Source organism: Nyctereutes procyonoides, unplaced genomic scaffold (genome assembly GCF_905146905.1).
Source record: "Nyctereutes procyonoides isolate TBG_1078 unplaced genomic scaffold, NYPRO_anot_genome, whole genome shotgun sequence".
Classification (NCBI taxonomy): domain Eukaryota; kingdom Metazoa; phylum Chordata; class Mammalia; order Carnivora; family Canidae; genus Nyctereutes; species Nyctereutes procyonoides.
The window spans coordinates 2229555-2255597 of record NW_026575151.1 but is presented as its reverse complement, the minus strand read 5'-3'; the positions used below and the strand labels follow the sequence as shown (position 1 = coordinate 2255597).

At 36.9% G+C, this 26043-nt stretch overlaps 1 protein-coding gene across 1 annotated transcript; it reads left to right on the top strand.

The window, feature by feature from the left end:
- Positions 1-17612: 17612 nt before the first annotated feature.
- On the top strand, positions 17613-25027 carry DMP1 (dentin matrix acidic phosphoprotein 1). Its single transcript, XM_055313216.1, has 5 exons — positions 17613-17670; positions 18337-18380; positions 21158-21190; positions 21384-21431; positions 23660-25027. The coding sequence occupies exons 1-5, from the start codon at positions 17613-17615 to the stop codon at positions 25025-25027; spliced, it is 1551 nt and encodes a 516-aa protein (XP_055169191.1).
- The last annotated feature ends 1016 nt before the right edge of the window (positions 25028-26043 follow it).

Genomic DNA, 26043 nt, shown 5'->3' with positions numbered 1-26043 from the left:
CTTATTTTCATTGTATTTATACAAGCATAAATCCAGGAAATATCTGGGAATGGATACTATGGATGTGAGATAACGGTGGAAGGAACATAAAGTTGGATCAGGAGGAAATTATTGATATGGGTTCACTAAGCAGAGATTCTGCATTTAATCTTGTAGTTTAAGGAGTTAGAAAGGGCTCTAAGAGTCCAGCTGGATGACTGACTGAAACATGGACCAAAAGGTGGCTCCCAGTGAGTAAATTGTAAATGTTTGACCTCCTTCAACTTGATGTAGAGGGAGAGATTAAAAAATTTAAGGAGACTGGAATTTTGGAGTGGATTTGTCATTTAAGACTACTCATCTATACTGGGAGGGTCTAGAAGATGGATCTTTCATCAATACTTTAAGAAATAAATTTGTGTGAGAAATATCAGAAAGGGAGACAGAACATAAAGACTTCTAACTCTGGGAAATGAACTAGGGGTGGTGGAAGGGGAGGAGGGCAGGGGGTGGGGGTGAATGGGTGATGGGCACTGAGGGGGGCACTTGATGGGATGAGCACTGGGTGTTATTCTGTATGTTGGTAAATTGAACACCAATAAAAATTAATTTATTAAAAAAATAAATAAATAAAATGCTTCACAAAGTAAAAAAAAAAAAAAAAGAAATAAATTTGTGAGAGGAGCCCTAGCATCACTGAAAAACTCCATGAACATTCTTCTCTGTAGGCCAGACCTTATAGTGGGAATCCCAACCATTCAATCTGAAACCTAATGCAATGAAGACAATTGGATCCCAAAGGTGACAGAGGCTAAGAGGTGGCACTCAACTGCCAAAGGTAAGGTGGATATGGTTACTGTATTGGATAGCAAAATCAAAATAACAACTGAAATAGTCTGACTTGTGAAGACCTATGGCATTAGTTAACCATGGTACTCCTGGAAGTGAAATTGATGGTGAGCCTAATAAATTCTTTATCTGTATAAGCAGAAAAGTCCTATGTTAAAAGTCTAATTCAAATAATAAAAAAAGAGATTTACAGTCCCTAAATCAATCCCCAGACTTGAAATAGTTTATAGACTCAGAACCCCTTGAGGAAGACACTATTGAAAACTTATATTTTTCCTAGCTTTCCCCAAAGGAACTGATGGCCTTTTACCAGAGTAACTGTACATCATCGTGGAAAATAAAGCAATGAGACATTGTGAGGACCACTGGACACTGACTCTGAATTGACATAAATTCTAGGAGACCCAAAATGTCACTATGGCCCAGCAGTCAGAGCAGGGGCGAGTGGAAGTCAGGTGAACAACTGAGTTTCAGCTCAGATCCATCTCACTAAGAAAGAGGCACAAGGCCTAGTAGGTCTCTTTGGATTTTAGAGACAATATATTTCTCATTTGGGTGTGTTATTCCAGCCCATATACTGAGTGGACCAAAAAACTGCTAGTTTTGAATGGGGCCCCAAATAAGAGAAGGCTCTGCAACAGGAGCAGGCTGCAGTGCAAGATGCTTTGCTACATGGTCCATATGATCCAGCAGATCCAATGGTACTTGAAGTAGCAGTGGCAGACGGGATGATATTTGGAGCTTTTGAGAGGCCCCTAGGTGAACTGCAGCACAGGCCTTTAGGATTTGGAAGCAAAGCCCTGAAATCGCCTACATATAACTACTCCACTGTTGAGAGACAGCTCTTGGCCTGCTTACTGGTCCTTCGTAGAGACTGAACACTTGACTGTGGGTTACCATGTGACATTAGCTTCGTATCATGAACTGGGTGTTATCTGATCCATGAAGCCATAAAGTTAGGCATGCACAGTCATATTCCATCATTAAATGGAAGTGGTATATATATGATTGCTTGATAGAATGGCAAAATGGCCTTTTGAAGACCCAGTAAAATGCCAGCCAGGTGGCAATACTTTGCCCTAGGGCAAAGTTCCACAGAAAGCTGCATGTGCTCTGAATCAGTGTCCAATATATGGTGCTATTTCTACTGTAGGATTCATGAGTCTATGAATCATTCAAGTGGAAATTAGAGCAGCACCATTTGCTATTATTCCTAGTAACCTACTTGCAAAATTTTTGCTTCTTGTTCCTGTGACTTTATGCTTTGCTGGCCTAGAAGTCTTAGTTCCAGAGGGAGGAATGCTATCTTCAAGGAGACATAATTTTTCCATTGATCTAGAAATACTGCTGCCTGGCCACTTGGAGCTTCTCATGCCTCTGAAACAGCAGGTATGAAGAGAGTTATGATGTTGGTTAGGGTGACTGATAATGATCACCAAAGAGAAATTGGATTATTATTCCACAATGGATGAAACGAAGACTATGTCTGGAATATAAGATATCTGTTAGGGTGTCTCTTAGTATCATCAGGCCCTGTGATTAAGGTCATGGAGGGATCCCTGGGTGGCGCAGCGGTTTAGCGCCTGCCTTTGGCCCAGGGCGCGATCCTGGAGACCCGGGATCGAATCCCACATCAGGCTCCCGGTGCATGGAGCCTGCTTCTCCCTCTGCCTATCTCTCGCTCTCTCTCTCTCTCTGTGACTATCATAAGTAAATAAAAAAAAGCTAAAAAGAAAAAAGGTCAATGGAAAATTAGAAACACCTAATCAAGACAGGACTACAAAGGACAAGCACCAAATCCTTCTTTCTCTGTTTGATTTATCTTGTTTAGCATAATGTGCTCAAAGTATATCTATGTTGTCACAAATGGGAGGATACCTTCTTTTTTCATGGCTAAATAATATTCCATTGTGTATATGGAATCTTTTCCACATCCTTTTTATCCATTCATCCACTGAAGGTCATTTGGGTTGTTTCCGTATCTTAGCTATTATGAATAATGCTGTGATAAACATGGAAATGCATATATCTTTTCAAAATCCTGTTTTGATTCCTCTGGATATATGCCCCGAAGTAGAACTGCTGGATAGTACAGTAGGTCTGTTCTTAATTATTTGAGGAACTTCCATATTGTTTTTCATAGTGATTGGACCAATTCACATTCCCACCAACAATGTCTGAGAGTTCTCTTTTCACCACATTCTTGCCAGCACCTGTTGTCTCTTGTCTTATGAGTTGGTGTCAATGAAGGTTTTCACAGATTTCTGTCATGATTGCCACTAGCCTGTCACTGACAATAGATGTATTTTAAAAGACTTTCAGATTCAGCTACTCTTTTCCAGGCCAACCTTTTTTCTTTTGCAAATTAAGAGTTAACTCTTTTGGAATTCTTTCCTTGGCTCATGGAGAGTTGTAAAAAGAAAGTCCCAAGTAAGACAACTTGGAGAACTGATGCTGTGGTCTACTCTAAGCATTATTTAAGATTGGCAAAGAAAAAGGAAGGACATGATGTACTCAGTGCTAACCATTTTTATTCTACTAGCAATTTTCTCCAAGATCAGAACATCCTGAGGTTTCCAGATTGGAAAAGAATCAATTTCTGTGACAGACTAAAATCAACCTTTTTCAGATAACTCAGCTGTGGTATTGTAAATTTCCAAACAGTCTCCAAATAGTAAGATGCAATTTTCAAATGTTCTCACAAATAGGAAAATTAAAAAAAAAAACTTTATCCATTCTCAAACCTCAAAACAAAGAATTTAACTACCATTACAGAGAAGAGATAGAAATACTTTTAAGAACTTAAAAAATCCTGGTGTAAAAAAAAATTATAAGCACTTGTTTACTTAAGATTAGAATGGTGAAATTACATTGTGAGCACACAGAGGTGCTCATCGTAATGATCACATTCAATATTAATTTTCTAAAAACAATATTTATCTAAAGACCTTTATTATATATATACTTACTATACTATTTACTATTACATTACTGTTTATATATATAAATATAAAATATAGTTGCTTAAAACAAATATACAACATATATATAAATATAAAATATATTTACTATAAAACAAATGTACAATTTTAACAAAATTTATAAAGCAAATGTGAATGTAGCTACCAACTTACAAAATAATACTGCTTAGCTTCCCAGGAGCCACATCCACACCTCTTCTCTGCCTCTATCCCCTCCCTGCTTCCAAAGGCAACTCTTGGCCTAACTATGTAATTGCTTTCTTGTTTTTCTTTTTGCTTTTACCACTTAAATATGCATTCTAAAATACTACTGTTTTAGTTTTACCTACTTGTGAGCTTCTGTATGATAAATGATATGATACAATTTCGTTTCTTCTGTTTTTGTACTGCTTAAATCAACATTATATTTTTCATTATACATATTGCTATATATTGTTTTTATTTTTTTTTCACTTTCACTGATGTACACTTTCTATTATATAAATATATGACAATTTGTTTATCCATTCTACTGTTGATGGGCATTATGTTTTTTTCCATTTTTTGGTTATTATGAAAGATGCTGCTAGGAACATTTAAGTATATGTTTTTGAGTGCATAGAAGCATACATTTCTCAAGGGTGTATGACTAGAAATGAAATTGCTGAGTTACACATTTGCAGACATTTAACATTCTATCACTTCTTTTTGGAAGGCTTCTGCTTTTCTCTACTAAGGCTGAGGTAAATGCTTCTCCTCTATGCTCTTGAAGCATCTGTGCATACCTGTATCACTGCTCTTATCAGAGAATCAAAGAATTGCTAACTCTTGCTCTAAATCTGTGCTACCCCATATGGCAGCCACTAGCCATGTGTTACCATGTAAAGTTGAATTAATTAAAATTAAATAAGATTAAACATTCAGTTCCACAGATCCCCTGCCCATATTTTAAGCTCAATAGCCCATGTATGGCTTCTGGCTACCACACTGAATCATCCAAATATAAAACATTTACATGTTCTATTATTAAATATTCTGCTTTAGAATGCTAGTTCCTCCAGAGCCCAGGCTATAACTTATTCATCTCATATCTTTGCCCACCATAGTGCCTGACACACCAAGCTCTTGACAAATGTTTGTTGAACTAGACTGCTCCCAAGGAGGTTTACGGTCCCGTAGTGAAAGCAGAAAACAGAAGAGGATGTTAAATGAGGTTCCAAAGGCTGAGAATACTACCATAGGGGCGGATACAATAGTTCCCTAATAGCCTAAAGATGGAAGGGGCAGCTCATCTATGCAAGGCAGGCCTAGAAACTGTGAAACAAGATGACCCACTTCCAGCTTATAAAGAAGGGAGAATGGGGGAGAGAGAAGAGAGGGAAGGAAAGATTTTTTTCTGGAGAGAGTTGCAACATGCTTGCATTACTCCCCCTTCCCTATTCACAATGTACAGGGGGGATAAGGAGACAGTTGCTTTCTCCTCAACATAGCCAAGTGAGAAAGATATTAAGAAGATGATTCTAACAGCTTGCTGGGGGAACCTAAAGACTTCAAAGTACATAAAATTCCTCCTCTGCCGTTTGCTGCTGTGGGACAATTAGCAAGCTACATAACTTCTTGAAATTTGTTTCTTCTTTTTTTTTTTTTTGAATGAGAGTACTTATTTCATAGGATTAATGTAAGAATTAAATGAGTAATACAAGGTACCCATAATAGCAACTTACTTAAGTAAGTGCTTACTTAAGTGGATGTGCTGGTTGGCAAATTCCTATTTACTATATACCTTTGAACATGTTCTTAGGCTCAGCAGATTTTTAGCAGGCAAGCAGAAAATCTAGCCATCCAGTAAACACGTGTGCTCCTTCTTCCCCAGTGTGGATAATTGTCTCTTGGAGGCACTTGCCTAGCTCAAAGCCACGTCTTCTTCCTCTTTGCATTCAGATATGGCCATATCACAAATCATCACGAATGGAATGTTAGTAGAAATGATATGTAATAATTCTAGGCAAAATTTTCCTTTTTTTTTTTTTTAAATTTTTATTTATTTATGATAGTCACAGAGAGAGAAAGAGAGAGAGGCAGAGACACAGGCAGAGGGAGAAGCAGGCTCCATGCACCGGGAGCCCGATGTGGGACTCGATCCCGGGTCTCCAGGATCGCGCCCTGGGCCAAAGGCAGGCGCCAAACCGCTGCGCCACCCAGGGATCCCATCCTTTTTTCTTTCTTCGCATATTCCAGCTTATCCACTGCTGTTTGGCCTTCGGTAGCAGATAATTGAGTTATTAACTATTTTCAGTTCATGACATGCTATTATTTTATTTTTTCTCTTTAGCTTCAATTCCCACTATCTTTCTCTTCTTCTCCATTTCCCATATTCTGAGGGCAGCTGAAATCTCATATTTTAGTGTATATCTTTACATATAACTTAGAAAACTCTATTGTGTTGTTTTGGGTATGTGTCATAGGCATGGATGAGAGAACTATTATCTATCACAGACTATTAATTTTTTAAGATGTGATGTTATACTGTACTAATACTTTGTATTTTTCTATTGGTAGAATCTAAATTAGAGAGGCTGTGTCTGTCTGTCATCAGTGCCTGTAACAGTTTCTAACACAAAGATTCAAAAATCAATAGCTGAGTAAATGACAAATATGTAAACACAAACTTAAAAAAGCTTAATTGTTTCAAAGAATACAAAAACATTAATTTGAAAAGATATATGCACTCCTATGTTTATGCATTATTATTTACAATAGCCAAATTATGGAAGCAGCCCAAGTGTCCATTGATAGATGAATGGATGAAGCAGCTGTGGTATATATATACATACACACACATGCACACACACACATGCACATATACACACAATGAAATATTATTCAACCATAAAAAAGAATGAAATCTTGTCATTTGCAACATGGATAGATCTAGAGAAGTAATGCTAAGTGAAATAAGTCAGTCAGAGAAGGACAAATACCATATGATTTCACTCACGCGTGGAATTTAAGAAACAAAAGAAATGAACAAAGAGAAACAAGAGACAAACCAAAAAACAGACTCTTAACTATAGAGAACAAACTGATGGTTACCACAGGGGAGGTGCGTCGGGGGCGATGTATAAAATAGGTAAAGGGGATTAAGAGTACTCTTATCATGATGAGCACTGAGTAATGCATAAAATTGTCAAATCACTATATTGTACACCTAAAACTAATGTAACACTAAATGTTAACTATATTGGAATTAAAAAAAACTGGTTTCATTTTTCTCTAGAAACTAACCTTACTTTATCTAAATTACATGTTTTAAAATGAAAATAAGACACTAATTCATAAAAATATTGCCTAGAGAAAGATCCCACACTATTTGATGTCTTATTTCATCCACTTAAATTGAAAACTATAATATCACATGAATAAGGAAGAAATTAAAACTGCAATTAATCTTTAATATATGTATTTTCTTATCAGTCCATCTTATTGAATGTTTATGGTTTGCATTTTAATAAATATAATACATATATAATAAAATGAATTATTTCATATGCATTTCATATATTTAAGTTGTATAGATTCTACTTTAAAATCTTAAGTAATGCTTCTAATGATCACAATTTGATAATTTTTATAAAGTTACCCTTTAAAGATTCTGAACTTCATATTAATTTTATGAAATAAAAAAGTAGTTTCTCTAGACAATGTAACACTTGATAACCGTATCCATACTGAAGGCCTGGTTAAATATCAGACAGAATTTTTGTGCATAATTTTTTATAGTGGAAAATTTCAAAATATATAAAATTAGAGAAAATAGTATAATAAAATTATTGTCCATAGCTTCAGCAGTGATTAACTCATCACAGAATTGGTTTCTTCTATTTCCCTATCCACTTAGCTTCTCTCATTAACTTTGAAGCAGATTCTAGACATCATAGCATTTTGGCCTCTTTAAGTGAAGAACACTCAAATACTAAAATCCCATTATCATACTGCTAATAATAATTATTAAAATAATAAAATAATAAGATTTCAAGTAGTGTTCACATCTCTAATTGTTTAATAAATGGTTTTCTTTTCAGCATGTTTTTTGGAATTAGGATACAAATAAAATTCACATAATACCCACACATAGTGGTTGCTATGTCCCTTGGAAGTCTATTTGAATCTACAGATTTCTCTTTCTCACTCTCTTATTTACAATTTATTTCTTGATGAAACCAGGTTGTCTGTTCTATACATTTTCCCAGTCTGGGCTCTGCTGACAGAGTTTGCAGTTTGATTTGGTTTTGCAAAATGATGGTATTATAATTATATTATTTCTCTTCATTCATGTCTATAAAGAGAAGCCTCCTTATCTATTACTCAGTGGTATAGTTCCTAAGGAAACACATAATAAGTGCTTAATTATTTTCTTTTATATAGTTTCAAAATAATGAACTTATAGTAAACTATTGGGAAGAGAAATTAAGAAAATAATGCCACTCACAATGCATCAAAAAGAATAAAATACCTAAGAGTAAGTTTAAGCATAAAGGCAAAAGTCCTGTGCTCTGAAAACTACAGAACACTGATGAAAGAAATTGAAGACAACACAAATAAATGGTAAAATATACTATGCTCATGAAATGGAATAATTAATATTGCTAAAATGTCCATGGTGCTCAAAGCAACCTAGAGTCAATGCAAGCCCTAGCAAAATACCAATGGCATTTTTCACAGAACTAGCACAAATAATCCTAAAATTTGTGTGTAACCAAAAAATACCCTAAATAGCTAAAGCAATCTTGAGAAAGAAGAACAATGCTGGAGTTATCATGCTCTCTGATTTCAAACAATATTACACAGCTATAGTAATCAAAACAGTATGGTATTTGTGTGAAATCAGATACATAGATCAATGGAATAGAAGAGAGTCTAGAAATAAACCCCATGCTTATACACTCAATTAGGCAGCTGCAATACAAAAGAATGACTTTCTTACCATATAAAAAAAATACACTCAAAGTGGATTACTTATACGCAGAACTAGAAATCATAAAAATCGTAGAAATCATAGGTAGTAGGCTCTTAGACATGAGTCTTAGCAATATTTTTTGGATCCATCTCCTTAGGCAAAGGCAACAAAAGCAAAAATAAACAAGTAGGACTACATCAAACTAAAAAAGCTTTTGCACAGAGAAGGAAACCAGGAAACCAGTAAAACAAAAGGTACCTGCTGAATGGGAGAAGATACGGGCAAATAATACACCTATTAAGGGGTTAATATCCAAAATTATAAAGAACTCACATAGCTCAATATAAAAAATTCAATCAAAAAGTGGGAAGATATCCTAAATAGACATTTCTCCAAGGAAGAAATACAAATGGCCAACAGACACATGCAAAGATGCTCAATATCACTCATCATTGGGGAAATGCAAATCACAATCACAGTGAGATATCATCTCATATCTGTTGGAATGGCTAGTACCAAAAAAAAAAAAATCAAACAAACCAAACACAAAGAACCCTAAACAACTCCCAAAACAAAAACCCTAGAAATAGCAATTGTTGGCAAGGATATGGAGAAGAGAGAGCACTGACACAATGTTGGTGGGAACAAAATGATAAAGCCACAATGGAAAACAGTATGGACGTTCCTCAAAAAATTAAAAATAGAAATACATGATCCAGCAATTCCACTTCTGGGTATTTACTTGAAAGAAAATGAAAACACTGATTTGAAAATATATATCCATCATTATATTCACTGCAGCATTATTTATAATAGCAAAGTATGGAAGCAACCTTAGTGCCCATCAATAGATGAATGGATAAAGATGTGGTGTATATACACAATGGAATATTACTCAGCCACTTATATGTGAAATCTAAAAGAAGCAAAGCAAATAAAATAAAAAAGAAATAGAGTCATAGATAGAACAATCTGGAGATTGCCAGGGTAGGAAGAGGAATAAAAAGAACACACTTCCAGTTATAAAATAAGTAAGACATGGAGATACAATGTACACCATAGGGAATATAGTTAATAATATTGTAGCAACTTTGTATGGGGACCCGTGGTAGCTAGATTATGGTGATGACTTCATAATGTATATACGTGTTGAATCACTATGCTGTACACCTAAAACTAATATAATATTGTATGTCAAGTACACTTTAATTAAAAAAATAATGAATTGTTAGCATCTTCCAATGTTGGGCAATTAGGTTTTTGTTTGTTGTTTTTTTTTTGTATTGTTTGGTTTTGGTATCCTTATGAATGCTTCCCTCTGCTTACTCCTACATAGATGATGTAGGTCTTGTGGCAGTTGGCAGTTTGTCCTCAGCCACTTTGTTTGAAGTTTGTGGGTATAACCTGTCATGTAGTGTTGTAACCCGTCTCCAAAATGGCCTCATCATTTCCTCTGTTCCCTGTACATTCATTCTGATCCTCACATCAAAATGCAGAGATTTTTTTCTCCTTCTGAGTCTGGGATGGCCCTGTGACTGTGACCATAGAATGTAGACAGTGACATTTGGGGCAACTCTTGGCCCTCAGCCACCATATGAAAAGGCCAAGCCACAAAAAGAGGTCATATAAAGAACTGAAGTGTTCAGCTGACCTCCCAGACAACAACCATATAAGAGAGCTATCTTGACTATTCTATTCCAATGGAGTCCCCAGATTACCGCAGCCTCGGCTATAATAAAATTATTGTTTTAAGACATAAAGTATTGGAATGTTTTTTAATGTAACAATGGGTAACTACAACATTTACATTTGCTATAAATGTTGTCCATCGTTTTTAGCTGTATTACCTAGTTGCACTCTTTTTAAAGATTTATTTATTTGAGGGAGAGAGTGAGAGATCGAGAGAGCAGCATGTGCATGTGAGTGGGGGGAGATGCAAAAGGGGATGGAGAGGGAATCTCAACTAAACTTCCTTCTGAGCACAGAACCCACATGTGGCTCCATCTCAAGACCCTGAGATCATGACCTGAGCTGAAATCAAGAGGTGGATGCTTGAATGACTGAGCCACTTAGGTGCCCCTAGTTGCGCTATTTTTATGTAAGGATTTAGAGAGAGATTCTAAAATAATGTCCTGTGACATCTTCCACCAAAACTTTCCCAGAATCCACTCTGCATAAGATTAAAAGATTCCTCTATGAGAGACCTCAGTCAAAAACCATAATACCACCTGGCAGTGTAATTGTGAACCAGAACAGAACATCAGGAATGTGTAGCTCCTCATATGAACCCCAGTTTTCTGATACACCTTATACAGAAGTAGACTCCTTTCTCTTCATTTTTGCCCCCTCCCCCTCACTGCAGTTCACATTGAATAAGTTAAAAATCCATATAGTTTATATTTGTTTTCTGAATAAAGCTGGGTACCCCAGTTCTCTAAAACCAGGTGCATAGGAGTATCTATTAAAAGTTCCAACAATAATTAATGCATTCAAAAAAGAGTGAGTCATATAGGTATCGCACAAACTAATAAATTGGCCCATTTTAAAGTCAATCTTTTCAGATATTCATAAAAGTATTTGTTGAATGCTTATTATGATTCAGGAACCTGGGTATTACAGTCCTGGGTATATACCAGTAAACAAAACAAACATCCCCACTCTCCAGGAAGTTAAATTCTGGTAATATAGTCTTTATTTTTTAACGGAGGGGGAGGGGCAGAGGGAGAGGTAGAAGGTCTTCAGCATGGTTCCATCCTCAGCATGGAACCCAAGGTGGGGCTCAATTCCACAACCCTGAGATCATGACCTGATCCAAAATCAAAAGTCAGATGCTTAAGCAACTGAGGTACCTAGGCACCCCTGATGTTCTTCAACCAGTTACTCAGTGGTCATTCTTTTGTTACTTGATCATGCTCCTTGGGAGATGCCACCTCACTTCTGGCTCCCTACAATCTTCAGTACACTCCCTCAAGAACCCTGGCAAAGACTATGTTATCTGTTTCATTACATTTTCAGGGATGGCAGAGAGTCTTTTGGAAATTAGTTTCTCTGTATGCCACCCAACTAAGCTTCCCCTTAATCCAGTTCTGATTTCAAAGAGTCTCCAGAGTTAAATCCAAAATATGGCAAGCAGTTGGAGGCAATAATGGAGTGTTAGATTTAAATTATTTTTTGGTTAAAAACAAAAGTTACTCAGTGTGGTGCTTTAATATTTCCAATCACCACAGAATTCTGTAAGTAATACTTCATTAGATTACTAAGAATTTTAGAACTTTGTGTGTATATGGGGGTAGGGAGATAAGAGGAAAAGGAGATAAATAGTAGAGGTTGTTAAAAGATGAGAAGGGAAAGGATAAAAGCTCATATTCTCAACACTAACAATTTAGGCAAATCTAGTATTTTAGGAGGTTCTTCATGTACAACCCGGAAATGTACATTAACAGGAAACTTGCTACCCACTCCTTGACTCTCCTTTTCCCATCCATGTGTCTGCTGGGATCTATCAGTGGGTGGAAGACAGTGTCATTGTTTATAATGTTCATAAGCCTGCATGGATGTGAATGACATATATTTAGAAATCAAAATAAAGCTTTAGGAAGATCTTCAATTTAATGGAAACTAGTCTAGTCATTTGAGAACCACAAGAGCTTTTTAGGGAAAATCTGCCTCTGCAGGTTGGAGGAAGTGTGGGTGTACTGGAGTCCCGGTGACACCTTGTGATGTCAGTCACCCCCAGCCTGAGGTTGATTGGCTATGAAGAGCTGAAGTAGAGTTTAAATTCCTGCACCATCAGAGGAGTGAACATCAGAACATCAACACAAGAGTGGCTTCACTGGGCATAAATTTCCTCTCTGAGAACTTCCGCCTCATTGTTGAGACTTCTGAGGAAAAGTCTTTGTGAACTGAAGAGGGTAAGAAATTTTCATTAAAAAAATTTTTTTAAATGACTTCTGCTACGCTTGGAGAAAATTAAACATGTACACATGTTGAGAGGTATTATGCCATGCAGAGAAAGATGGAGAGAACTAAACCTTGTGTTAAAATGATTCCCATTTTTGTGCCTGTTGTTTATGCTACAGCAAATAATGACATTGAAATGACATGTTAAGTCAATAGAGCCAGATGTTTTTCTCAGCACTACTTTAATTAGATCTCTGCATAGTACTCCTGAAAGGGAAAGTTTACTGAACAGGAGGCAGATGGAAAGTCATTTTGAAGGTTAGCTTTAATTAGCAAAACAAATAAAACTTTTAGGTTTAGATTTCACAGATATGGTGATGTTCATAGCCTACAAAACATTATGAAAGAATCTAAACTAGACTGGCAGGACTTCCAAAATATGGTCTTTTAAATTAAAAACCATTTAATGCTATTCATCTAGATAGTATCCTAATATTCATTATGAACTGAATAACTGAAAGAAGATGCTAAGACCATTGAAAGAAACCAAAGATGTGATAATTACAGTGCTTTTCTATCATTTATTCATGCTAGTTTGATGCCTCACAAACAGAATTCAATAAAATGTTGAACATAACTGTCTTTTAAGTATCGAAGACTAAACAATATATATACTCCAATCTGTATGTATTTCTATTTGATGCATTAATTCCACTTCATCTGTATCAGAAGTGTCTGTCTTCCATAACATAAAATGGAAATTGTGGTCAGGTAATGCATTCTCTATGACATCTAGAAAATCCCATGTGTAATAGTAATACTTCAATCTGTCTTCTTTAGGAGTACTAACTCCTAGTGAACCATAACTTTCTGTGTACCTGGGGGTCAAACAGACTATCCTACTTTGATGTGGTTGGTTAAAATGTATGAACAATTTTCTGAAGGCATTAGTCACTTACCTACCCCAAAATGGTAATGTGGATCAATGTGCCTCAGATGCTTAGAGGCCTTCCAAATCTATGTTGAATTTTAGGGCACCTTGGAGTTATTTTACTGTGGTTGAAGGCATAAGATGTGGGATTGATTATAACTGACATAAGATAAGTATAATAGGAATGATTGGATACTTCTATTGCCTTATTTGTTTGGTGTTCTGAATTCCTCATAGAATTCATATCCTGGCCAAGTTCCATTTTATTTTCAAAGACTAATAATGAAATAAGTCCTAGTTAATGGAAGTTCTCGTTGGTTGGGTTTGGATAATTTTACTTTTGTAAGACTAGCTAATTATCATTATTACACACTATTGTATACTCAGCACCTAGAGCAGTGCCTGGCTCACAGGATATTATCAATAGTATTTCTTGATTGCTAATGGATGGGTATATTGTTTATTGTATTATTGAAGCTAACAATACTAAGTCAAAAATAAGCAAATTCAACATAATAAATTGAGCCTATGATTTTCAATTTTTTATTTCCTTCATTTGATGTGCCTTTTTTTTATCTCGGTTTACATAAAAGAAACTATATACTTTATAAGTGAATCTTAACTTGGAGGAAATTTCAGAACAAGTTTCCTTTCTTGAAAGGACAAAGAATTTCTGGCTATACTTGAGAGTAGCCAGAGAGGGACTGTAGTTCCCTACTCCAGATCTCAAACATTATGAGTCTTTTCAACTCTGGGGAAAAAAATGAAAAAGGTTGAAAATCTCTTAGATACATTGCCCTTCAAGCAGATGGAACACAAGTAGAGGTTATTGATTTCCTTTTGTCACCTGCTTTCATTGTAGGATGACAGCATGTACAATGTAGAAATGACATTTACTAAGCACCAAAAAAGAACCTGAGGTTCTGGACTTGTCTCTTTCAGGCTTGTAGCTATTTTGCTAATTAATTACTCAGAATAGGGTTACTGCATAACTGCTTCTACCCTTTTCAGGATGGTAGCTAAAAAGTTTATGAAAGTTTGCAGCTCTCATTTGGAATACACTTCACAAAAGCTTTCTGCTCTGGTCACTCCTTCAGGTCTTCATTCTCTTATGAAGGCTAACAAGGCTATGTCAGTTTAATTCTAATACATGTATACATATTTTATATTCTATAAAAATACTAATTGAGAGCCTAATATAGGGTTTAAGATCTGACTTCCTTTAATGCTTGATGGCAGACTATATTCTATGAGAGGCAACTTTAGCTCTTTCAGGACCCCAAGGTGTCTTTTATTTTTGTTTGGGAAATTACTGCTGTAGGTTAGGGTGCTAAATGGTATTTCTAGAAGCACAAGTAAGTTACTGCATCTCTCTTATGTTTCATAATATTTCATTCACATCCCTAAGAAACTTGGAAGCACACATTTCCTTTGTAAAAAGTCCAACATTCATTAGTGTAGAGCATCATTTAATTTTTTTTGTTATTTAGATAAAAGAGAAGCAAAAAACTAAAACAAGACAAAAAAACAAGAGGAGAACTCAGTATTTACTGGCCTTGTATTGAGTTCGGGATACTGCTAGCTTTCAGAACATCATGAGATTATCACCCTATTCAAATTTCACTTTGAAAATTAAAAACAGCCTAATTTTCCTTTGACCCATGACACCAAAACCATAGGCATGTAATTATTTTGAGAGTATCATATTTAGGGGAAACTTTCCTTTCCTTAAGAAATGAACTTAAGAACTTAAAGCAAAAAGTTTTGATTATGGGAACTAAGGGAAATAGAGGGGAGGAAAATTTTTCTTCTGCTCTTGTAGCATCCCCATTTGGCCTAAGAATTAAACTGACATAGTCATGTTAACAGGAGAAGAGCATGAAAGTTTTATTAAAATTTTTACATGTACATGTTAGCCTTCATAAGAGAATGAAGACCTGAAGGAGTGACCAGAGCAGAAAGCTTTTCTACCTTTTAGATAAAGAAACAATACTTCTGTGAAGAACTGACAAGGCAAAGGGGCTTAGGTTGGGGCAGTAAATTGTAGGGAAGTGATTGGGAAGATAGAATTAGTTTAACAAGGTTTGTTTGTACAGATTTCTCTCAGTCTTGACCCTTCATCTTTGAGGATGAGATGTCTTCCCTCCTCTGAGTACACCTTTCATATGAGAGTTTCCTGTTTTTAGAAAGAAAAAGGAGGATCATAGATCTTTCTTGCATCTGCTGTTTCTCAAGGGCCTTTAGCTCAAAATAATTTTATTTGAAAGAGGCATATTTTGGGATGTAAGATATTCTGGTTTCTTTCAGAAGTAATATCTTTTTGAATTAGGCTTGTTTTAGATGTAGTTGAGAATTTTTATGTTTTCTCTGTTAATATAGGCAGATTTGAAAAAGAAAATATCAAAATATAAAGACTAATATGAACTATGCTGAATTAGAATAAAGAAAATACAAATGAAGAATAAACTGTTGAAGTGGGTTAATGTCGATGATATAAAATGAGTAGATCTATGGACTATTTGAGCTGTATCAACATAGAAATGAGGAACATTCTTAGTCTTCTTAGGAATTCTACTGTTTTCTTGAATAAATTAAAAAATAAGATTAAATGACTTTTGATGCCATGTTGCAGGCACTATTCAGCATATTCAGACATTAGTGAGCTATGTATTCTTATTTTCTAGATCAGCGGTTAAAATCATTTGGAGCACCTTAAAAACCAAAGTGAAGTCTGAAATAAACTTGCAGGATTTTCCACAAAATGTATGGAAGTCCATCTGACAAATTGGTTAGGGCAGCCACAGGGCTTACAAGTGCAGGGCAAGTAATTTTCTGTTTAAATCATTTCAACAACTTTTTATATTAGCATGTAGTACATCTATTTTTAGATATAGAACAAGTTGTTTTTCAAATCACCAGTTCTTGAAGTGTGAAATGAAACCACCATCCAGGAAAATACAGTTTGATTTGGCATGTTTCACTCAGTGTGATTCACAAGTATATCCCAAACCTCTAATCTTCCTGAGATCCTTCAGTAACACAAATGACATTTAAAAGGATTTAGCATAATCTATCTATAATGCATGACCAATTGTAGCACAGTAGACATTAAGAGTTTTCTGGAATTGTAATACGAACCCTGCCATAGTACACTTCTTCAGATTAAGAAACATTTTTTAAAATCAGTCTATTTTATCTAAATGTTATTATGAAGTTATAAATGTGACTGAGAAGCAATTTGTGTGTGTGTGTGTGTGTGTGTAGACAAATGTTGATGCCCATCAATGGTATCATTAAATTTTGTTTTATGTGTATATCTGCCAGGTTGCTATGCCATACTAAGGTGCATAATTATCATAGAAGTGAATGGTCAGAAATTTCTCTATTCTTCTTTCTTTAGTTTTTCCTCTATTTAACATATTTTATGTTTAGGGAAGATGTGCTTATAGGCATTCTCATTGAAATGTTTCCAATTTATCTCTTAATCTCTTAGAAGTAAGATTTCTTTTTAACTTGTTTATTGAGATATAATTCAATACATACTTTACACACTCGAAGTGTACAGTTAAATAATTTTTAGCCACTGCACAAAGTTGTGCAATCTTCACCTAAATCACTTTTAGAACATTTTCATCACCTCCAAAATTCACCCCTTAACTGGCACTCCCAAACTCTCATCTCTTCCAGCCCTGGGCACTTACCTACTTTCTCTCTAGATTTGCCTGTTTTGGACAATTCATATAAGTGGAATCATACAATATGTGGTCTTTGTGCCTGGCTTCTTTCCCTCAGTATAATGTTTTCAAGGTTTCTCTACTTTGTAGCTATGTATCAGTATTTCATTCCTTTTTATGACTGAATGATATTCCATTGTATGGCTACAGTACCTTTTATTTATTCATTAGTTGATGGACATTTGGATGAGTTGTGCTTTTTAATAGAAGAAACTGTTAAAAAGTTAAAGCTCCTATATTTCTTTAGCACAGAGGAAAACATCTTCTGTTCTTCATCACAGGTAAAGGTGTCAGACCCGGCTATGAAGACCAGCATCCTGCTTATGTTCCTTTGGGGGTTGTCCTGTGCACTCCCAGTAAGTATCAGAATAAGGATATATGAAATAAACCTTTTATATCCCAAATTCCACAATTTTCACTGACTATAAGCCAAGTTGGCTGTATACGTTCTAATCAGATGAAAATAGTGGTTTCTTAGGAAGCTGTTTTCTTTACAACATCATCCGAGTTATTCCTTACTCTGTTTATTCATATAGCTATGATTCTCATTTTTCTTCATCACCAGTGGTTCTGAAAGTGCCATCCCCCAACTTGCGGCATCAGCATCAGCTAGGATTTTGTCAGAAATGTAAATTCTTGGGTCCTACCTCAGACCTACTGAGCAGGACTTTCTAGGGATGGGGCAATCTGTGGTTTAAAAGGCTTCCAGCTGGGCAGCCCCAGTGGCTCAGTGGTTTAGCGCCTGCCTTCAGCCCAGGGTGTGATCCTGGAGACCTGGGATCGAGTCCCACATCGGGCTTTCTGCATGGAGCCTGCTTCTCCCTCTGCCTGTGTCTCTGCCACTCTTTCTCTCTGTGTCTCTTATGAATAAATAAATAAAATCTTTTACAAAATAAAAGGCTTCCAGCTGATTCTGATTCATGCTAAAATTTGACTACCACTGCTCCTAAGTATGCATAGTGCTAATAGCTATTGCCTTGGAATTTTCTCTGTGGGCTAATCATGTGTACTAAATTTTCTAGGTAGCCAGGTATCAAAATACTGAATCTGAGAGCTCTGAAGAATGGAAGGTGAGTAGAAATAAAGTTTTAAAAAATATTTTTAATTTAATATATTATTAGTATAACCAATTTGGCTCTGCTGCAAATGTTGAAACTGTTAATGATTTAATGAACACATTAATAACCTAAGATATAAGTAGTAAGGGCTATAATTTCTAGTTCATGTGAAAACATTTAGTTCATATAATGCTTCAACTTCAACTTAATAGTATAATTTGGTGAGGAGGCATTTTTTCCCTTTAGGTTTACTTTCATAATGGATGTGCACAGTAGAAGGGGATGAATGACAGTGAACCAAGAATGTTATTAAAGGATTAGGACTACAAATCTGTTTTACCAGGAGATGTCTGGTAGGCAGGAGGTCAAGTCCTGGAAAGTGAAAAAAGACAGAAGGAGAGGATATTAGAGTCTGTGGAATAATTGTTAGTGTTGACTCTGAATAACTCAATAGTGATTAATTCTCAAGAACTCAAGAACCATTGCCAGGCTGTTCTATGTGCTTTACATGAGAACACTGAGACACAGAGAATAACCTAGTCTGTTACATAATTAATAAGCGTTAAAGCCAGACTTTAAACCCAGGTCACTCTGGCTCCAGAATCCACATTCTCTATCAGGGTGTTATAACCTTTTTAGGAAGGGGTTAAGTCTAAGAGGGCAACAGGTTCTCAAGATTGAAACTACAAGTAAGGCTTAAAATTTTATGCTAAGTCAGAGTGTTTTGGTAATGACCTTGTTACCTGCTGGCTTTTGCATATGATACAGCTTAGGAACAACATTAGTGGTTGCCAGATAATGTCAAGGCTTGAGATGAGGTTCTGCTCCTGCCTGCGGATGGAATTGGCACTGCAGGATTTCTTATATGAACTTGCATCAGAGATGTCCTTAGGCTGGTTAATTGAAAAGCAGCCACTATAGATCCTGTCTTTCATTCAACCATAGACTCTAAGAGTACCATAAATATGTTAGGTTATCAAGTTCAGCTTTGGCATGAGAAAAATACCAATGTCTTGTTCCCTTCCATCCCTTAATTCCAAATGATAACTGACAGAGTTATTTCTGAAGGTCTGCCATTGTGCCTGCCTGTAGTGTCACAGGGCAAAGACTTATGTAGTGTCACAGGGCTAAGACTTATGTAGTGTCACAGGGCTAAGACTTATGTACTGTCACAGGGCAAAGACTTATGTAGTGTCACAGGGCAAAGTGATTATAGCTCTTTCCTCTGGGGACATACCGCTGCCTAGCATTGCTGAGAGGTTTGTTGAAGACATGTTGATAGCAGCTCCTTCCTGTTTTACTCTCTGCATCTTCACACCCATGGCTTAGCAGGGATTTTGGGATTTTGCTCAAGAGGAAGAGGAATTGTAGATGCAGAGAAGGCACCAGAGGTGGCTCAGGCAATCTTAAAGTTATTAGATAAAAAAAGTGAAATAAATCAGAACTATGCCTAATTAGTTTCGGGCTTATTTTGTGTGTGTGTGTGTGATCTTATGTGATTCAAGAAAGGTATAATGGCCTTCTCAATTCAATTTTATCTACCACTGAATTTTATAAAGTGGTGTTTTCAAAATAGATTATTTTCTTTTTTTTAAGATTTTATTTATTTATTCATGAGAGACACAGAGAGAGAGAGAGAGAGAGAGAGAGAGAGAGAGAGAGAGAGGCAGAGACACAGGCAGAGGAAGAAGCAGGTTCCACGCAGGGAGCCCAAAGTGGGACTTGATCCCTGGTCTCCAGGATCACGCCCTGGGCCAAAGGCAGACACTAAACCACTGAGCCACCCAGGGATTCCTCAAAATGGTTTATTTCTTTAGTTTTATCATATTGAACAGTTCTCAAAATGTTTGCAATTTCATCCTCACAGCAACTCTGTGGAGTATGCACAGTGGTTACTAATATTCTTATTGACATTGGAAAGATGAAGTGAATTGCCCAGATTCACACAGAGTGACCAAAGATCACAGTTTATCCAAGACTTAGGGTTTTCCTGGAACATGCAAATTTCAGCACTAAAACCAAGACAGTTGGTTTTCAGGGCTAAAACCAAAACCAAGGGGCAGCCCTGGTGGCTCAGCGGTTTGGTGCCTGCCTTCGGCCCGGGGTGTGATCCTGGAGACCCGGGATTGAGTCCCACGTCGGGCTCCCTGAATGGAGCCTGCTTCTTCTCCCTCTGTGTCTCTGCCTCTATCTCTCTTCTCTCTCTGTGTCTCTCGTGAATAAATAAATAAAATCTTTAAAAAAAACAAAAACAAAGAGCTAATTGAGACTTAAAACTGGATTCTAAATTCCAATGCTGTTTTTTTTCCTATGTTACATTTTGTTTAGGTTGTATAAACAACCAGCTTCAAAGAAAGTATATTTTTCTCTGAGTGAAGTATCAGAAACCCAAAAATCCTTTAGGTCTGTTAGATCACAGATCTTTCCAGGCCATCAGTCCATCTCACTTTCTCTTTTTAGCCATTTCACCATAAAAATGTCATCATTGGGATCCCTGGGTGGCGCAGCAGTTTGGCGCCTGCCTTTGGCCCAGGGCGCGATCCTGGAGACCCGGGATCGAATCCCACATCGGGGTCCCGGTGCATGGAGTCTGCTTCTCCCTCTGCCTGTGTCTCTGCCTCTCTCTCTCTCTGTGACTATCATAAAAAATTAAAAAAAATGTTATCATTACTCATGTAAATATAAAATATATATCAAGAAACTAAAAACAAATCATCTAAAATTATTTTAAATATCTGCAAGATATCCATCTGTGAAGGAGTAACTTATTTTCCTTCCTTTTTTTACAGGATCACTTGGCTCAGACGCCAACACCACCTTTGGTAACTATCTCATTCATTTTTCTGTCCTAGACATCTTATACAGTAAATTTACTTTAACACTCTTCTCATCACTTTAGGCCATTTGGACAGCAGTAAATCCAAACCACAAGCAATTGATGTATATGTCGTGTATTTTTCTTTCCTTGGTAATTACTAAAAGGGAAAACAAACAACTTTTTTTTTTTCCTTTTAGGAGAACAGTGAGTCATCGGAAGAAAGTAAAGTTAGCTCAGAGGAACAGGTAATTAAACAGACCTTTCTTAACTTTTCAGGCTTCTTAGGAATTGAAGGAAATGATGTTAGATTAAATTACCTGCAACCAGCCTAAATGTAATACTTGCTAACCATTGGTTATGCTAGCTAAATCATCCCAAAAAGTAAGAAGAGAAAAATGAGTGGGAGAGTTCAGACGTGGACATGCTGTTCATTCCATATTTATCACAGGGGCCAGTTTGGTAGACATTGTAGCCCCAAATGTCCTCTAGTTAAAAAGAATACACACATACACACACACACACACACACACACACACACACACACACACACGGCCATAGACTATATTAGACAAATAATAGCTCATTTATCATTCTAAAATGTTGCTTTTACAATTAGAGTGGTTCAGATCAGGCAGAGAAAACTTTATGGTTAACAAGAAGTACCTGCTGGGCCTATGTACCTCCTCCATGTTAAGGATCTTGATGGAGGAGGGAACAGGAAACTAATGAAACAGCTCCTTTAATAATGATTTCTCTTTAAAATAGTCTCAGCGGTGACCCAGGTAATGAGAAAAGCTGGCTTATAGTTATATTCCTGTTAATAAAAAACTGGCTTTCATTCTCTAATGTATGCACTCTTTTTTATTCATTTTCCTAAAACTAAATGTCATTACTTTCTTGACTGTCCTATCATTTTAACCAAACTCAAACCCTTGGGGCTCCAGAGATCCAGGAATCACATTTCTCACTGAAGCTTTGATCCATGTTGTATTCTATACTTAACAAGTTGGAAGATGAATTATTAGTCTTTTTCACTATTTACTAAAGGTTTGTCTGAGGAACATTCTAGAAATTTATAAGCATAGATTTGGGGTATGTTTTCTGGAGATGTTTGATTTATTGCTTCAATATTCTCTGAGGTCTCAAATGAGAGTAATTGTACCTGCCGAGAAGGATGCAATATGTGCCTATTGAGGTATGGGGAGCTAAAAAGATGCTTAGTTCCAGCATACCAGTGTAAACTCTAGCAATGGGAAGAGATGTCATCATTCTGTACTCTCAACTGGAAAGTCAAACATTGATCTATAGGGACAAGTGGAAAAATGAAAACAAACTTGGCAAGAATGCTCTGCTTTAGGGTATGGTAAAGAGAGCAGATTTTTCCAGAGCATAATGAATGAAGACTCACTTATCTTTCCTTATCTGTGTAGAGCATCCAATTGTTTGACTTATGAGGATAATCTCTCTGAACTCACACTTAGAACTAAGCCTCCCTATAGTCCTACAAGTTGCAGTCTTCTAGCTAAGCCTTCTACAGGCAACCCTCTGCCTATGTGAATGAGGTGTAAATTTGGTTTAGGTGAGATGTATATGTTACCACAATATGTTACTTTCATTTTAGCTAAAGGTTTCATTCTACTGCCTTAGTACATTCCCCGCCCCTCCACCAGAGGAAAAAAAAATTGGGGGCGCTTGGGTGGCTCAGATGTTGAAGGCATCTGCCTTCAGCTGGGGTCGTGATCCCTGGGATCCTGGGACGGAGTCATGTATCGGGCTCCCTGCTCTGCGGGGAGCCTGCTTCTCCCTGTGCTTCTGCCTCTCTTTTTGTCTCTCATGAATAAATAAAATCTTAAAAAGAAAAGAAAAGAAAAAAATATTTGGGTCATTTCAAAATTCACCCAATATTTTTTAAAACTAAAAGCCAAACAATTTGATGAGTATTTCAAACTATCTCTTTAAACATGCAAAAAAAAAAAAAATCTCTGAGAGTTTCTTCCAGGAATCAGACTTACAATATAATTTGAGTTTCATAAATATGATTTCTATAGAGCTTTTTTTAAAAAAAGATTTATTTATTTATTTATTTATGAGAGAGAGAGAGACTGGCAGAGGGAAAGGGAAAGCAGACTCCCTGCTGAGCAGGAAGCCTGATGCAGGGCTCAAGCCCAGGACCATGGGATCATGACCTGAGCCAAAGGCAGGCATTTAACCAACTGAGCCACCCAGGTACCCCTCTATATAACTTTTTAAGGAAGTTTCTGTAGCACTGAGTAAATTGTGCCTATACAAAATGGAATGACTTGAGTTACAACTCCTCTTCCTTCCTTCTTTAACCCTGGCAGAGATGTTATTGAGCAGTAAAACTGATCATGGATTAGAAGGAGAGACATAAGAAAAAAGTAGGAAAGCCCAGATAACACCCTCTATATCAGCCCCTGGAGTACTGACCATGTTTGTTAACCCCAAACTCCAGGCAAATGAAGACTCCAGTGACAGTGCTGAATCGGAGGACAGCCTTGATGATCATCAATATATGCATAGACCAGCTGGTGGCCTCTCTAGGAGTGGAGGAAAAGAAGGAGATGATAAAGATGATGATGAAGATGACAGTGGAGATGACACTTTTGGAGATGATGACAATGGCCCAGGACCTGAAGAAAGACAAGGAGGAAAATCCAGACTCAAAAGTAATGAAGACTCAGCTGACTCCACACAATCCAGGGAAGATAGTCCCCCACTAGGGGAAGATAGTGCCCAAGATACCACCAGTGAGAGCAGGGACCTTGACAATGAGGATGAGATGAACAGCAGGCCTGAGAGAGGTGACTCTGTTCAAGAGAGTGACAGTAAGGAACACTGGGTAGGAGGTGGCAGTGAAGGGGATAGTAGCCACGGGGATGGCTCTGAGTTTGGTGATGAAGAAATGCAGAATGATGATCCAGATACTATCAGGAATGAGAGAGGCAACTCCAGAATGAATAGTGCCAGTGTCAAATCAGAAGAATCAAAAGGAAACAGTGATGAGCAAGCAAGCACTCAGGATTCAGGTGACAGCCAATCAATGGAGTATCCCAGGAGGAAAATTTTCAGAAAATCCCGCATTTCTGAAGAAGATGACATAGGTGAGCTTGATGATAGCAACACAGTGGAAGAAGTCAAGAGTGACTCAACAGAAAATGCCAACTCCAAAGAAACTGGCCTCAGCCAATCCAGGGAAAACAGTGAGAGTGAATCTGTAGAAGAGAGTGAGGAGAATCAGTCCCAAGAAGACAGTCAAAACATACAAGACCCCAGTAGTGAGTCTAGTCAAGAGGTGGATCTCCCATCTCAAGAAAATAGTAGTGAATCTCAGGAAGAGGTAGTGACTGAGTCCAGGGGTGACAACCCAGATAACACCACCAACCACTCAGATCAGGAAGATAGTGACTCCAGTGAAGAGAACAGCTTGAATAAACCCTCCAGTTCAGAAAGTGAATCCACAGAGGAGCAGGCTGACAGTGAATCCAACGAAAGCCTCAGATCCTCAGAGGAAAGCCCAGAGTCCACTGAGGAGAACAGTTCTAGCCAGGAGGACCTTCAGTCTCACAGTGCCTCAGCAGAGAGCCAGAGTGAAGAAAGCCAGTCTGAGCAGGACAGCCAGTCTGAGGAAGATGATGCCAGTGATTCTCAGGACAGCAGCAAATTAAAAGAAGACAGCAACTCAACTGAGAGCAAATCAAGCAGTGAGGAAGATGGCCAGTCAAAAAACACTGAGATAGAAAGCAGAAAATTAATAGTTGACACTTATCACAACAAACCCATTGGGGATCAAGATGACAATGACTGCCAAGATGGCTATTAGAATCAGCTTTCCTACGAAGTGGCTCTCACCTATAGGAGGCTTGGGGGTTGGAGAATAGTGAAATAATTACAACTATAATTTATTGATGTTTTTTATCAGAAGGACAACAAGAGGCCATTTCTTCCTGAAAGGAAATGCTGGATATATTTGTTTCTAGGGTGTCACCAATTTATAGGGGTTTAAATACTGTCAAATGACACCAGAACACACTCAATGAGACTGGAAGCAAGGAAAGATGTGCATTATAGTTTCACAACTGAAATAGTTACTAACTCATTAACATTACAGTTATTGAGGTTCTATTATGTACCAGGCACTGTGCTAGGTGCTGGGATATAAAGAAGCTTAAGGCTTGTTTCTTGCTCCTGAGGAGCTTATAGATGGTTAAATAAAGTTAAAAAGCTAAACAGGGATACATATGAGAGAAACAAGAATTATTACAATGCAGTGTGGTAAGTGCTGTAAGTGGTATGAACAAAATATATGGGAGCACAGAAGATGGGACCAATTTTGTCCTGCATAAATCAAGGAGGACTTCCCAGCAGAAAAGACAATAGGGTTGGAACACTGCATAAGATTTCTCCATTGAAGACAAGAGAATTCTATTCATTCTTGGGATAAGCAATAGTGAATCCTATATGATAAAAATATTTAGTTTTTGAAAGTACTTTCAAATTATGGCACAGTGAGGTATTTTGAAAAACAAAACTTTGTTTTCAAACACCCTTTTTGATGTTTTCTGTGGAACTCCCATGAACACTGCCTCACGCACCACTGGAGACATGATATGGAAGACTGGGTGTGGGGGGGAGGTAGTAGAAAGAAATCTCTCTTTAAATAGATAACTTTTAGCTTTATTTTTTTTTCCAAAATCAGTCTATGTGCATGCTAGAAAAACTATTCTCTGAGTCCTTTACATATGTTGCACATAGTAGAATTCTGTTTATAGAATTCAATTGATTTTTGCCAAATATCCTTTGAAATGTTACCTCAACATAAAAAATGTTTTGTAATAA

Coding starts and splice junctions, on each gene's coding strand:
- DMP1 (XM_055313216.1), top strand. CDS start 17,613: ATGAAGACCAGCATCCTGCTTATGTTCCTTTGGGGGTTGTCCTGTGCA. Junction 17,671..18,336: donor GTCCTGTGCACTCCCAGTAA/GTATCAGAATAA, acceptor TTTTCTAGGTAG/CCAGGTATCAAAATACTGAA. Junction 21,191..21,383: donor AGACGCCAACACCACCTTTG/GTAACTATCTCA, acceptor TTTTCCTTTTAG/GAGAACAGTGAGTCATCGGA.